The 16,361-nt window shown below is 37.3% G+C and overlaps 1 protein-coding gene across 1 annotated transcript; it reads left to right on the top strand.

The window, feature by feature from the left end:
• The first annotated feature begins 260 nt into the window (after window positions 1-260).
• On the top strand, window positions 261-6,037 carry desi1b (desumoylating isopeptidase 1b). Its single transcript, XM_067430600.1, has 6 exons — window positions 261-683; window positions 882-903; window positions 1,119-1,188; window positions 2,710-2,819; window positions 5,520-5,642; window positions 5,729-6,037. The coding sequence occupies exons 1-6, from the start codon at window positions 596-598 to the stop codon at window positions 5,817-5,819; spliced, it is 504 nt and encodes a 167-aa protein (XP_067286701.1). The 5' UTR covers window positions 261-595; the 3' UTR covers window positions 5,820-6,037.
• Window positions 6,038-16,361: the final 10,324 nt, after the last annotated feature.

Consider the following 16,361-nt stretch of genomic DNA (forward strand, 5'->3'; position numbering starts at 1 on the left):
CAAGACAAGAGCAAAGTGACTGGTTAATCCAAACAACAGGAAGTAAACAAACTTTTTCGTATAAACCCTTTAGCAAATATTGTTTAAAGTGTTCCTATAATGGTACTCTGAAGCCAGAATATTAAAAACAAAAATTAACTATTAAAAATAAAATAAAAAATACAAATTATAATAATAAGGAAGCCATCCATCTTCATAAATGGCCGTGAGCAAATCGCCTGCCCTCTAACGTTTTGGAGTTTATTACAGATGTTTGGTGAGAAATGTATCTCTGCTGCCATTGGTCGGGTCCGGACTCCGGGTCCCTAATGAATAAGCACATTTGTCACAACCGGTGTCAGAATATCTTGAGTCACTGTGACGAAGCTGGCAGTAAACGCTGCGTCGGATCTGTTCGTTATTTTCTTGAATAATAATAACGAAAGCGTTCCTTTTGCGTGAATGTTTAATGCGACGATGGGTGTTATGTGAGCTAACAAAACTGTGAAGTCTGGTTTTTCGAGTTTCAGCCAGAGCGAGAAATACTAAGTTTCAGTTTGCTAGCAGTAGCATTGAGTTTTTGTTTGTAAACACACGTTTGTCTAAAGTCGTAGCGATGGCTGATGGAAGTGCTTACAACGTAAATGTTTACATTTATGACCTGTCAAAAGGACTGGCCCGTCAGCTGAGTCCCATGATGTTGGGTGAGTTCTTCAGCTAGCCGGATCATGTTCTAGGACGTTGTGGTGATGCTTCTAGAATAGAGCATCATGTTTTTGTGTTGAAACTGTTTATTTAAGATATTTTACACATGAAAATGTACCTTATTTAACTTTAATTGCACCTTTAGATTAAATGTAAAGAAATACTGACAATAGTTATTTTATATTCTTAACTGACAGGAAAGCAAGTCGAAGGAATATGGTGAGTATTTTTACTCTTTAAAAAAAAAAAAAAATGTTTTTTTTGTGCAGACTTTGCTACTTATTATCAGGCAGCAGAATTAGACAGTACATTGGGGTCCAATGACCACTAGTAAAAATGCTTAGGTTTAGATATTTTTATTCTTCTAACTGAATAAAAAATGTAATTTAACTTTTTTTTATTTTAATGTATTGTTCTTTGGTAACTTGATGAAGGCACACGTCAATAGTGGCTTATGGGGAAGAGTTTTTCTATGGAGGAGGAGGCATCACAAGCTGCTATCCGGTAAGACATGATCAGTGGATCTTTATGCACTAGTTTATTTCCTAAAGTCACCATGAAATCAAACCTCCCGTCCCTCTTGCAACGTCACCTCATCTTTTTCTCTGATAATGTTATTGTCAGCATGAGGGCGAGATAACCTGTCACTCACATGAGATCACAGCAGTTTGTGATAGATAGCAAACCACAATGACCCAACAATCCAATTAATTCCCAATGGACTAAATGTCCCATGCTTTTTTTTGTGTGTGAGAAATCTTGTTGACTTTGTGTGAATATATCTCACAATAGGGAAGAAAATATATTCACAAATTCTGTTTCATGCTGACTTTAAAACAATCTGAAAGTTAAAGGCTATACCCTGCTGTTCAAAAGTTTAGGATCGGTAAGATTTGAAAGTTTTAAAAATAAGACACTTCTGCTCACCAAGTCTCTTCTGCTTACGCATTTAAAGGGGTACTTCAGCGCTGGGAAGATGAATCTGTATTTAAAGTGGGTCATTAAAGGGTTAGTTCACCAAAAAATGAAATTTACTCTGAACCCTAATGTTTTTCCACACCCATGAGACCTCCGTTCATCTTCGGAATACAGTTTAAGATATTTTATATTTAGTCCGACAGCATATCTAAGTGTAGGCACACTATACTGTCCGTGTCCAGAAAGCTAATAAAACATCATCAAAGTAGTCCATATGTGACATCAGTTTGTTAGTTAGTCTCTTGAAGCATCGAAAATACATTTTGGTCCAAAAATAACAAAAACTACGACTGTATTCAGAATTGTCTTCTTCATAGACAGTAAAAGAAATGGACACAGCGACCCATAGACTTCAACGGCGAAAATTGAAGTAAATTAGCACGATCATACGAATATACTCCAGGGTTTCTACTGATAGAAAGCCATATGCTAATCGCTGAAGTAATCCTTTAATTAAAAAAATACAACAACAACAAAAACCCAGTAATATTGTGAAATATTATTAAAATATCTGTTTTCTGTTTGAAAATATAAAAAATGTAATTTATTCCTGTAATTTATTCCAAAGCTGAATTTTCAGCATCATTACTCCAGTTTTCAGTGTCACATGATCCTACAGAAATCATTTTAATATGATGATTTGCTGCCCAAGAAACATTTTTTTTTTTAAATTCAGGATTCTTTGATGAATAGAAAGATCAATCAGTCAATCAACTTTATTTATATAGTGCTTTTACAATGACGATTGTTTCAAAAGAACAGTTTTAGAAGTATGAAGTGTTATGTAATGATGCTAAAAAATCAGCTTTGCATCACAGGGATAAATTACATTTTTAAAACATTCAAATAAAAAACTGTTATTTTACATTGTAATAATATGTCACAACATTACTGTTTGTTTTAATTAATGCAGCCTTGGCAAGCGTGAGACACTTCTTTTAAAAACATTAAAACATTTACCAATCCCAAACTTTTGTGTGGCAGTGTATATATTTGGGGCCAAAAAAAAATGTCCCACCATAATCAGGAAATACTCTCATGTTTCAGGGTGGTACTATTCTAGGAATGCCCGATTCCACAGTGAACCTTGGAGACACAGAAGTTCCCCGGGACCTCTTTCTGGAATATCTGTCTTCACTCAGAGAGTCTACTTACAGGTCAGTAGTGTATTTGTGCATTTAAAGGAACTGTATGTAAGAAATGTATTTTAATTTATCATAAAATGGCCCTGACATGTCACTAGACATCAAAAAAATCATGTTAATTTCAAATACTTATATCACTGACAACAGTAGTCCGGCCTGGATATTGTCATTTTAAAGTTGTTGTTGTAGCCCTCAACTGATGTTGATGTTGACATGTTGTGTTTTGGCCTGAAGCTCCACCGTCCACCTTTCTACCAATCACGAAGTCAGTAGTGTTTCGGCACCTGGGTTGCCAGCTCTGCTCTAGTTACCACAGCTGCAGCTACAAACGTTCCTGCTGAACCTGCAGCTTATCTGGCATCCTCGAGTCAGGAGGGAGGGGAGAGGCGATAGTGTTTGCAGTACCAGTTTTGGCACCAATCTTACATACACTTCCTTTAAAGGTCCCGTTCTTCGCGATTCCATCTTTCAAACTTTAGTTAGTGTGTAATGTTGCTGTTAGAGCATAAAAAAATACCTGTAAAATTATAAAGCTCAAAGATCAATGCCAAGCGAGATATTTTATTTAAGAGAAGTTCCCTTTCAAAGCCTACAGCGAACGGCCGGTTTGGACTACACCCCTGCACTTCCTTGCTTGAATGACGTCACTAGAAACGTTTGTTGACTAACCGCTATATAAATGTAATGAATTATTATTATAATTAAATAGGGGGCGTGGTCTTGTTGCACTCCCACGTGGAGAAGAGCGCGCATTAAGCGCTTGCATCTCCCCGTTGTGGTAAGAGGCGGGACCTTTTCGGGCAAAGTGCGCTAAGCTGCTGTCCAATCACAACACTGGAAGCGCTGGCCCAATCAGAACTCGTTATGTGTTTCTGAAGGAGGGACTTCATAGAACAAGGAAATCATCAGGCCGTTTTTAGGACAGAGAAAACAGCACTGTACAGATAAGTAAATTGTGTGAAAAATACTGTTTTTTTTACACGCTAAGCATGAACTCATGTTATATTGCACACTGTAAACATAATCAAAGCTTCAAAAACACGCAAAGAACGGGACCTTTAACAGGAAACTGTTGAAATTGTCCCTATTTTTGGTCTAGTTTGAAGGCAAAATTTTGTACGATTTTTGGATTAAAATGTCAGAAAAACCACTAGAACAGTGTTATATATTTTGTTAACTTGTGTCCTTGCAGTATCCCAAATGTTATCAAGAATTTTTAAATCCAGAGAAATAAATGATTTCAAGCGATTTCTGTTTTTATTTTGTAGAAACCATGGAAACACCAACGACTCTTTAATATATTACATGTTTTATTAGACAAGGAAACAACTGTTTGGAATCATAAATATATAGACAGAAAACTAATTATTGTCTTTTATGTCTTTTATTTTGAAATTATTACTTCCTGTTTGGGTTAAGTCACTTGGTGTGTAGGTGCATATTACCTGTTAGTTTTGGATAGCATGGAGGGAGGGGGTGAGTTGCTGGGACTCTCACTTTCTGTTTACCGTTTCAATAACGGGGGGGGGGGGGGGGAGATAACAAAAAAAAAAAAGAATAACAAGTAAAAATATAGAATACTACAAACTGTCCCAATTTACATGTCCCAAACAATCAACCAACACAGAAAACAGAACAGAAACAGAGCTGATGGTGAACAGAAACAGAGCTGATGGTGAACAGAAACAGAGCTGATGGTGGAAGTCTCTGTTAGCTCCGCAGCACACTGTGGTCCACTCCATGTTTTTAATTTCTCCCAGCGGCAGTGTCCTGATGATGTCGTCGAGGAATGACAGCTGAAGACCAGATTATGGGTCTTCTTGACGATTCAGACGGTGGGGATCGCCGCAGCACCATGCAGGAGGCAGAACATTTTTCCGGGCACTTTTGTGGACACACCGGGGTCGGCGCAGAAGTCCAAGCCGTTCCACGGCTCCACGGCCGCAATGCAGGACGGAACAGCGGCGCAGCCGAGAAGCGGAACATCCCAACATCATGCCGGACGCTGATGACGATGGCCCGGATGACGCTAGCACGGTGCAAACTTCAGCCACCATGCAGCTTAAGCCCAAGGGAGACCACCAGTGAGCAGTCGCAGCGAGAAACCTCAATTGTCCTTCAAACCAGAACCTACCGCAGCAATTCAAACATAAACATCAGAGAAGCGGTGGAAAACGGCGAAACGGCGAACAACGTCCTCTCAGTGGCTGCCAGCAATCAGCAACAGCCCCAATTGTAGCTCTGACTGTTAGACTAGTCACAAACATAATCAAATAAAATAAAATCTAAATCTAATAGTACATTAACATGATTTGTGGGTGGAGAAGCGGCGAACAGAAAATGCCAGCGTCCTCTCCCCTTGTCCTCCTGGAGTTGTCCTCCTCTGCTTTATACTACAGTAACATTAATAATCTCATCCATAAACATTATTTCTGCCCAAGTCCTGTCCTGATTCTTTTCCACCAGCTGTGAGGTGAAGACAACAACTCCTAAGATTCTGCGTTCAATCAAGGCTTCATCAATCTACGCCTTTGTTTTCAATAGCTGACCTCTAGCGGTGAAAAATGAGTGTGGCTTTAAAATTGAGACAAAATATGGCAGATGTGTTTGAGAAACATTATTTTTGCTATTCTATTTGCAGTTTTCACTAGTAGCACAAAAATTACACTCTTTACACATGCAAATCTGTACTTCCTCCTTTTCTTTTCACAGCCCTGAAAAATACCACCTTTTTGAAAACAACTGTAACACCTTCAGTTCTGAGGTTGCACAGTTTTTAACAGGAAAAAAGATCCCCTCATACATCACTGACCTCCCATCTGAGGTGCTCGCTACGTAAGTTACAACTTTAGGATCAAATATGTCAATGGTAGTATTAGTAATAATAACTGGATTGAATTACATAATTTTTTTCTCCATAGGCCTTTTGGACAAGCGCTCCGTCCTTTTCTAGATTCGGTCACTATCACACCATCTGGGAACATTGGCATGAATGGATATGGCCAGAGGTAGAGCTGGCTGCATCTAAGAATGTATTATTATAACAGTTATAATGAAGTCACATAGTGCCTTTTTCAGATAAGAGAATCACTTTTATATCAAAGTAGGTCTTCCAGTTTTTCTGCTCAGTGCCTTTTCATAAAGTGAAAATTTTTCAGTTTATTAAATTTCCTTCAGTGATCTGTGATGCATACAGATGGACCAATTAGTCTGTATAGTTGACCTTTCAGTACATAACTAAATAAATAAATAAAATTTAAAATTATATATTATATATATATATATATATATATATATATATATATATATATATATATATATATATATATATATATATATATATATATATATATACATGTATTAAATGTACCAAAGCAAATTTTAGCAGGACTCCCCTCATCGGTCTGCAGGTGTCTCTGTCCTACCTCAACATGATCTGATACTTCAGATGCTGTGAGAGCAATAGAAGTCGAGAATAAGGTTCTTATTCTGTGATTGATTCATAAATGTGTAGACAATTAGATGACTCATTCTCCTTTACTGTTAATAGAGGTCATAATGTGCAGTACTCATTTTCAGATGTTTAATTCGGTCAGACTTTATACATGTTCAGTCACTTCCTTTGTTCTTTGCTGATTATTAATACTTTCTGTGTTGTAAGTTATATAATCTTACCTTTACTCTGAACAGTTAACCTTCATATCAATTCTAGAATGCATTGAATATGTACTCAAGATGGTGTAATGAGATCAGTGTTACAGGAAGCACAATAACAGTGTCATAAATCTAATGAGTGTTTTTAAAATGTGCATTTGTCACCAGCAATGACCCCAATGGGGCAGTTGTTTTTTAAACATTTGTTACTCTGTTATTTGATAAGATAGCAATATAGTAGGAATGTGGCTTCAGTGACACAACACCATTTACAATATTTATACAACTAACACAGGATATAATCCATAGCTTTCTAATGGTAAATGGTCAAACTTCATAGGATCAGTGTAATCATAAACAAATTACTGTGCCATTACTGTGTACATTTTTAACATTATTTCTAATTTGATATATGGTAGCACTTTTACAATAAGATCTAATTTGTTAACTTTAATGTATTGTCAACTAACATTACCTAACCATGAGCAATTCATGTGTTACTGTATTTATTCATCTTTGTTAACGTTAGTTAATAAAAATACAGCTGTTTATTCTTCATGTTACCTCACAGAGCATTAACTAATGTTAAAATACAAATACAACTTTTGATTTTAATAATGTATTAGTAAATGTTGAAATTGACATGAACAAAGATAAATAAATGCTGTGAAAGTGCAGTTAATGTTAACTAATGTAAACAAATGAAACCTTATTTTTAAAGTGTTACCTGATATTTGATAAGAAATTTCCGCAGTATGATTTATTTAAGTTCAGGTTATGCTGCCTGAAATACTATTTAGAGCTCTTAGTTCCTTTCTGCCTCAAATAAACCTCATTTATGTATTCATGTGTGTTTAATATCATTGTGTTCCTGCTTAAAAAACAACAACAAATACATTATGAATAAAGAAGAATAGTAAGTTATAAAGAAGAGGTTTTGTTTTTAATTGTCAGGTTGCATGACTTTAGTAATATACACTATACTGACAAAAGTTTTGGGATGTCAGGAATCTGTTTAGGCCAGTAAAGTTCCTCCACACCAAACCCGCTCATCCATGTCTATGGACCTTGCTTTTTGCACTGGTACACAATCATATTGGAATAGGAAGGGGCCATCCCCAAACAAAATTGTCCAAAATGTCTTGGTATGCTGACGCATTAACAGTTCCTTTCACTGGAACTAAGTGGCCAAGCCCAACCTCTGGGGCAAAAAAACACCCCACACCATAATCCCCCCTTCACCAAACTTCATATGTTGCACAATGCGGTCAGGCAAGTAATGTTCTCCTGGCATCTGCCAAACCCAGACTCATCCATTGGCTTGTCAGACAGAGAAGCGTGTTTTGAAAATGCATTGAAATGGAAACCCATCCCATGAAGCTCTCTACAGACTGTTTTTAAACTAATCTGAAGGCCACACAAAGTTTGGAGGTCTATAGCTTTTGACTGCAGAAAGTTGGTGACGTCTGCACACTGTGAACCTCAGCATGCTCTGACCCCTTGGCCTACCACTTCGTGGCTGAGTTGCTGTTGTTCCCAACTGCTTCCACTTTGTTGAAACACCCCTAACATTTGACCGTGAAATATTTAGTAGTGAGGAAATTTCGCGAATGGACTTAATCCACAGGTGCCAACCTATCACAGTACCCCACTTGAATTCACTGAGCTGAGAGTGACATTCTTTCACAAATGTGTGTAGAAGCATCTGCATACCTAGGTGCTTGATTTTATACACCTGTGGCCATGGAAGTGTTTGCAACCTGATTTCAATGATTTGGAGGGGTGTCCCAATACTTTTTGCCAATATAATGTATATTATGCTAAATTCATAAATGTTATCGACCTCCAATATGTTAAATTTATATAGCACTTTCTAGGCACTCAAAGCACTTTACATAGAAGGGGGAATCTCCTCAACCACCACCAATGTGCAGCATCCACCTGGATTATGCGATGGCAGCCTTATTGCGCCAGAACGCCCACCACACACCAGCTGATTGGTGGAGAGGAGACAGAGTGATTAAGCCAATCATTATATGGGGATTATTAGGAGGCCATGATGACTGGGGCCAGTGGGCAAATTTGGCCAGGATGTCGGGGTTACACCCCTACTCTTTATCGAAGGACATCCTGGGATTTTTAACGACCACAGAGAGTTGGGACCTCAGTTTAACGTCTCATCCGAAGGACGGTGCTCTTTGACAGTATAGTGTCCCCATCACTATACTGGGGTGTTAGGACCCACACAGACCACAGGGTGAGTGCCCCCTGCTGGCCTCACTAACACCTCTACCAGCAGCTACCTGGTTTTCCCAGTTAGTCTCCCATCCAGGTACTGACCAGCCTCAGCCCCTGCTTAGCTTCAGTGGGAAACCAGTCTTAGGCTACAGGGTGATATGGCTGCTGGTTGCATGCATATTTTATTTCAAGTTTTCAGATGTAAATGCTGTATGATTGATTTTAATTTTAAGGCTATTTAGCTAGCTTTAAGCAACAATGTTTCAGAAAAATGTCTGATTCCAGAGCCAAAACTATCATTTATGCTTTCTATAGTAAAAATTAACTTAAAACTTAAAAACACGTAGAAACACACACTGTAGAAAGTACAACAGTCTACTTTTTAATGTTGCGTTTGAATTGCATCATCCATCATCATCGCATCCTCTATCATCATCTTTATACATAGTGAAAATATGCTGATGACAGGTTAATAAAGTCTTTAAAAATACAGAAAGAGATCTTTGATTGCTTAAAGTTTTCCAGCTTTCTGGTTTTGAATTTGTGTCTTGTAAATCCACCAAATCAGATACAGACATTAATTGCTGTATCATTTATGGTGGCATTCACATGGCAGTTTTCTTCTGGTAGCTGTCCACTCACACACAATCCATGACATTAATATGATTTCATGGGCCATGCCACTAATTAACCACTACGGCTTTTCAGGATGTGATCCCCTCATCCAATATTACTGTCACAAGCAGATAAAAAGATTTTACATCTAATCATGTGGGTAATGTACTTTCCATACCATTAAAGGTCAAGGGAGAGCGTGCTGTTTCCATTGCTCATGAGATGAGCAGAGACATTTCAGAACATGCGTGTTTATAGCATACAAAAATATATTTTTAAAACAATCCTTAAAATGTAAAGTAGGTTGTATAAAACATAATCTGACTGTCTAAAAAAAAAGATGTTATAAATAACAAACACTACTAGGGAAGAAAAAATATTCACAAATTCTGTTTCATGCTGACTTGAAAAACGTTTGAGATTGGTAAGAATTAAAAGTTTTTTAAAATAAGACACTTCTGCTCACCAAGTCTCTTCTGTTAAACACATTTAAAGGGGTACTTCAGCGCTGGGAAGATGAATCTGTATTTAAACTGGGTCATTAAAGGGTTAGTTCACCCAAAAATGAAATTGATGTCATTAATGACTCACCCTAATGTTTTTCCACACCCGTAAAACCTCTGTTCATCTTCAGAACACAGTTTAGGCACACTATACTGTCCGTGTCCAGAAAGGGAATAAAAACATCATCAGAGTAGTCCATATGTGACATCAGTTAGTTAGTTAGAATCTCTTGAAGCATCGAAAATACATTTTGGTCCAAAAATAACAAAAACTACGACTTTATTCAGAATTGTCTTCTCTTCCCTGTTTGTTTTCAGTCCTCAAATAAAGATTCAAACGGTCATGAATCAGCAGATTCATGATTCGGATTCTGTGTCAAACTGCCAAACCAAATCATGAATCAATACGCTGATTCATAACTGTTCAAATCTTTATTTGAGGATTGAAAACAAACCCGTAACAGAAGACAATGCTGAATAAAATCGTGGTTTTTGTCATTTTTGGACCAAAATGTATTTTCGATGCTTCAAGAGATTCTAACTAACTAACTGATGTCACATATGGACTACTTTGATGATGTTTTTATTCCCTTTCTGGACATGGACAGTATAGTGTGCATACACTTGCTTACGCTCTGGGACTAAATATCTTAAACTGTGTTCCGAAGATGAACGGAGGATGACATTAGGGTAAGTCATTAATGACATAAATGTCATTTTTGGGTGAACTAACCCTTTAAACTTCTGGTATTGTTTGGAACGGAACAATGGAACAAACACCTGAAATTTACATTATTTTGATTATGTGTCTATTTTGCACTTTTGATATTTGAGTCACCCCTTCATTACTGTGTATTCATTTTTTTCTTTATCGTGGCTGATTTGCAGATTCAATTTCTCTGCAGTTTTTTCTTGGGTAGTCATTTTTTGGAACAACACAAGTGTGACTATTTTTATTTATTTTTACATCCATTTTGTTGTTTTACTCATTTTGTATTTGTTTTTATAAAACCCAGTTTTATAAAAACTGGTTATCAATCAAAAGTGAAGTTGAATACAAGGCCTTTTATAGATTAAATTTGTTAACAGTAACTCTGCTAAAAATTGTTGACCGAAGTTTAGCCTTTTAAGCCAGTTAAAGGAGCACCAGTATTAAAGCACCAGTCATGTGAACTTCAAATTTAAAGAGCTCCTTTAGCTACAAGGGTCTGAATGTTCTTAACAATAAGCTAATCAAGAGTTGTCTTCCCTTATTTTCATTATTCACGGCACTTTTCTCTGAATGAGACTGGGAGAAACAGCTATAACAGAGCAGGGAATTGTATAGTCTTCTTCTTGGTAGCCAGCAGCATGGTTAGTATTGGACTTAATTAATATGGGCCATATAGATCGTGTTTGAATCTAACTAAATTGCATCTGTGATCAACCGAGTGAGGAATTATTATTCTTACTTACTTATATTCAGTATTTTGTTCTGCTCCACCAACGAAAATAATTACAACCAAGCCCAAAATCAGCCGTTGCATGTCTCACAGCAACACAAAGAGGTGTTTAGTTCCAGAATGAATCAGTGTTTTGGAACGAATCGGTTGGATGATTCAATGATTCGCTCGTTTTAATACTTGTCACCACCTACTGGTGTAAAGATGTAACCCGCAGAAAGACTCAGTATCAGGGTTCTGTCACTTTGGTCTAGGTTAGTCTTCTTTTTGTGACAGAGCCCTGACACTCTTGTATTGTTTGTCTTGTGTCCTGTCTTCAGAGTTGTTTTGTGTTCGGAGTGTGGTGTTCAGATCCCGGCACCTCGGTCTAGTTTGGTTTCGAGTTTGTGTCGAGATTTGGACATTCATGCTCCGAGTGTTTTTCTTTTGTTGTGAGCGCACGGGATGAGTGTTTGCTTGTTCTCGTGCGCTCTGTCTTGTCATGTGATCATGCACTCTTCTGTCTGTGCTTTAATGTTGCCATGTTTTGTGTGAACATGTAGCTTATGAGTTTTTATTAGCTGCATGTTCATGTCGCGTTTGGTGTGAGCACATGTCTGTCATGTTTGTTTGTGCCATGTGCTCTTGTCTATTGTCTAACCACCTTGTTGTTACTTATTGGTTTATTTGCCCCACCTGTCTTCCCTCGTTACCCTCTTTTGGTAACTCTGTCAAAGCTGATGTGACGTTTCTTCCGGTGGCAATATTTGGCAATTATTATTAATCTTTGGCGGATGGATTCGACATTCTGATCGCTTTTGGGGATTTTCTTCACACAAATTAATCGTTTGGCATCAGAATACTTGGAATATTTGTACTTTCTGGATAAATTGTGCCTGCAGTCGTATCTGCCTATTATATTCTGTTTTTTATAATACACAAATGAGTAGGTTTAGGGATGCGTTTGAGTTACGGTTCAAAATGTGTCTGAATATGTGCGTCCACAAGGTAAATGGATTTATAAACATACTGAATTATGTTTTTTTGAAAATGTAAAAATGCAGAATGTTTCTTGTGATGGGTAGGTTTAGGGGCTGTGTGTGTGTGTGTGTGTGTGTGTGAGATGGGTAGGTTTAGGGGTAGGGGCAGTGTAGGGGGATAGAATGAAACAGTGATGATAAACACGCTAAAAAGCGATTATGCGTCTTGATAGCACGCCAAAATGGCATACGAATTGGCATGTCATACATACGCCATTTCATGAGTTCAGTCTGTGCTGGATCGTCGTCGGACATTCCTCCTTTTTCTAATTTAACAATGGAAAAAACAGTGTGTGCGTCAGGCGCATGGTCCAAAAGGGTTGTACCTAGTCTCATAATGAATCATGGATGATTTTTGGGTGTAAAGTGCAATTGAATTAAACAAATTAATTCCCTCCCATTCCCTTTAAAAGCCAGTTGAACTTGCACCATATGGCGGATTCAATATTTTAATGGCAGAATTTGCTAGCGGAAAGTCTGAACGCTTCTCCAGAGAGGAATCCTTTTATTTTTAATATTTAAAAAGGTTTGTCTGCTGCTGCATGTCCCTGTGTGTATATTAAGAAAAGTGTATGCGTGTAGGTGCATATTACTAATGTACCCTTTAAATAACAAAAAATAAATGTTTAGTTGGTCAATGGTGCAGTCGTTTTCAGTTGCCTCAGAATAGCAAAGCGCCAACAATGCGCCTGAACACACCAAATTTTCAGATCAGTACGCCCATGAGCGAACAGATGATCGCGAGTGCATTTGTTATTTAAATAGTGTGCCGCTGGACATGAAAAGAATTATTGCGGTGGACTGATACTAGAAAAACAACAACATTTGCGCCACGTCTGGCATCGCATTGTAGTATGTATGATAGGACCCAGGTGTATGATAGGGCCCATAGAGATATTTAGTTCCAGGATGAATCAGTTGAATGAATGATTCAATGACTCGCTCAATTTAACACTTGTTGCCACCTACTGGCGTAATGATGTAACCCACAGAAAGACACTGATAAAATGCACTAGTTTACAGACGTGTTGCTAGATGATATTTAACGCATGCAGTGCAGACTGCTGCTCTTTTTATCCGAAATCACTACATGTGAGTAATTAGATTAATTACTTCAGATTAAGAAAAGTGAGCTGTTTATGCTTCAGCAAATTTTCCCTCAGATTTCAGAAATCCAAAAATGTAGTTAATCATTTAATTGCTCAAGATTCTCAAATGTGCATATTAGACATGTTTTCACTCTCCACACTCTTTACAAAATGTTGTAAATTAAGAGCTAAAGCACCTGTCAGAGCTATAAATATGAATCTGTTGAATAACTTTTATGGTATAATATTTGATATTTTTCATTTATAAAGCTCCAAAAATGTTACTGACTCGGATGCTTTCATGAAACATTTGATGAAAAATCATGTGTGGAGTGATGTCAGATGATCACCATGGTTGTTTTGCAATCTGATTTTTCCTTGGGATTGCAAATAATGAGAACCTTAACCCAACTCAACTTGAGCATTTTTATTTATCTTTTTATTATATAATTTAATTTGTATTTTTAAATCTCTATTTGCACCACTCGAGGAAGTGAAAAAGTGTTTGATGAGTTAGAGAGAAGAAAAAAGTGAAGAAAAAAAGAAAGTTTAGGATCTCACATCACTGAGATGATGAGCCGTTGTAAAAATGAATTTAGAGAGATGATGTAATAGACAATTCAATCAAATTCAATACCACCCCCTGTCTAATGCTCTTAAGATATAAGTACATATTTCTGACTGGGAGATATATTTAAAAAAGACTCAACGGTTTTCTTCAAAAGTTTGAAAACCTTTAAACCTTTATGCTGCTTTAATTCTTAAACCGCGGGGAGAAAAGAAGAAGCCCCTAGCATAGAAATCCCACGTGTCTTCAATACATTCATTCCTCTGGATATTTTAAACATTATCTGCTTTCAGGCCAAGTCTAAAATAAACTTGCTGATGCAAGTGTGTCAGTTGTGAAACTAATCCCGCAGTTTGCTATAATCATTCTGTTTGTGAACTGATACTAAGATTTTAGACCCATCAAAATGTAGGTTAAAAGAAATTGAACCTATTGCTTGAAGGAAGTGGTGAGAGTGAGTAAATCATGTTTTTGCAGTTTTGAGATGAGTGGCAGGTTTTCTCAATGGATCCAGGTGCTTCTAAACCAATTTACAATAATAAAGACTTGAGCACAGAGGAGTGACTGGCTATTTGCATCTCTTTTCACTTGATAAAGGTCAAGTTTGACAGAGTCTACTGAGACCTCAAACAGACCTGACTGTTTATGAGACATTAAAACACACCAGAGATTTTAGAGCCATGAAAAAAAGATCCTTCCTTCCTTCCTTCCTTCCTTCCTTCCTTCCTTCCTTCCTTCCTTCCTTCCTTCCTTCCTTCCTTCCTTCCTTCCTTCCTTCCTTCCTTCCTTCCTTCCTTCCTTCCTTCCTTCCTTCCTTCCTTCCTTCCTTCCTTCCTTCCTTCCTTCCTTCCTTCCATCCATACATATTACCTTTAAGACAGTATCATTGATAGTGTTCAGCACAATAGGTATTGATCAATATCAATTTCAATATCCTTACCTTGAAGGACAACTCCGGTGAGAAATGAACCTTGGGGCAATTAACAGATGGTTACAGAGTAGATCGTTCTCTGGGATGCGTTTTCATGGAAAACGAATGTAAAGAGTTTTATCTTTAAAAACAGATTAGCTTATAACACTAGTCTATGGGGCACAGAGTAGTGAAATTAAATTGCAATTTAATACCACTAAGAAGGCTAAAAATAGCCTCACACTAACACAGTAGCATAATGAGGGTCCCTACATGCAAACCGAAGCATTAAGAACTTTGTAAGAGTACAAACAGTTTAATAAGAAGATACTTTATAAACATAGTGCATTACGCGTTCACGGACAGGCGCCATCTTGGAAAACAGTCTCGACTCATCGAGCCACGAACGCTGTGCTAAGTGATGAACAGTGACTTGGAATCTCATATGGTCCGTTGTTTCCGGAAGAAAACACTGAACACAACAGAGAAAATAAATAAATAAAAATAAAAATGTCCATGTTATTACATTTCACAAACTTAATTCCTATCGACCAGCTCACTTAGAACAGCGCTCGTGGATCGATTCGTCCAGACTGTTTTCCAAGATGGCGCCTGTCCGTGAACGCGTAATGCACTATGTTTATAAAGTATCTTCTTATTAAACTGTTTGTACACTTACAAAGTTCTCAATGCTTCGGTTTGCATGTAGGGACCCTCATTATGCTACTGTGTGAGTGTGAGGCTATTTTGAGCCTTGTTAGTGGTATTAACGAGCGATTTAATTTTACCACCCTGTGTCTACCCTGTGCCCCATAGACTAGTGTTATAAGCTAATCTGTTTTTAAAGATAAAACTCTTTACATTCGATTTCCATGAAAACGCATCCCAGAGAACGATCTACTCTGTAACCATCTGTTAATTACCCCTAGGTTCATTTCTCACCGGAGTTGTCCTTTAAAGTAAATTAACAATGTCCATTATTTTAGAATTATATAATTATTTTTATAACTAATTGTAATACATTTATATTCACTATAATTATTAAATAATAATTGTTATGATTATGGTAAATTGTTTAAAACCTTTTTTGTACTATTATGTGTAGTTTTGTAGTGTCATTTTCAGAGGACTTTTTATGATTTTAAAAGGTTTTGCTATAATTCCTTTACATAATAAAGCAAATTACAATCCTACTGTACATTCCTGTACTATTTTCTGCTTATGAAAAACTAGCTTATATACACCGGCATCAGGCATTACATTATGACTACGGCAAGGGCCAAAATGTGATGGCTAGATGCTAGCTGGTCAGAGCATCTCCAAAACAAACTGTAGATCTTGTGGGATGTTCTCAGTCTGCATTGGACAGTATCTATCAAAAGTGGTCCAAAGAAGGAACAGTGGTGAACCCGTGACTCATAAAAGGTTTAGTTCACCCAAAACTGAAAATTATTTTATTAATTACGCACCCTCATGTTGTTGGACACCCGTAACACCTTTGTTCATCTTCGGAACAC

This window comes from Pseudorasbora parva, chromosome 21, assembly GCF_024679245.1.
Source record: "Pseudorasbora parva isolate DD20220531a chromosome 21, ASM2467924v1, whole genome shotgun sequence".
NCBI lineage: Eukaryota > Metazoa > Chordata > Actinopteri > Cypriniformes > Gobionidae > Pseudorasbora > Pseudorasbora parva.

Bases quoted from the DNA above. Each gene is read 5' to 3' on its own strand.
- desi1b (XM_067430600.1), top strand. From the start codon at position 596: ATGGCTGATGGAAGTGCTTACAACGTAAATGTTTACATTTATGACCTG. The intron at 2,820-5,519 runs GTCAGTAGTGTA...TTCTTTTCACAG, and splicing joins CTCAGAGAGTCTACTTACAG to CCCTGAAAAATACCACCTTT. The intron at 5,643-5,728 runs GTAAGTTACAAC...TTTTCTCCATAG, and splicing joins CCATCTGAGGTGCTCGCTAC to GCCTTTTGGACAAGCGCTCC.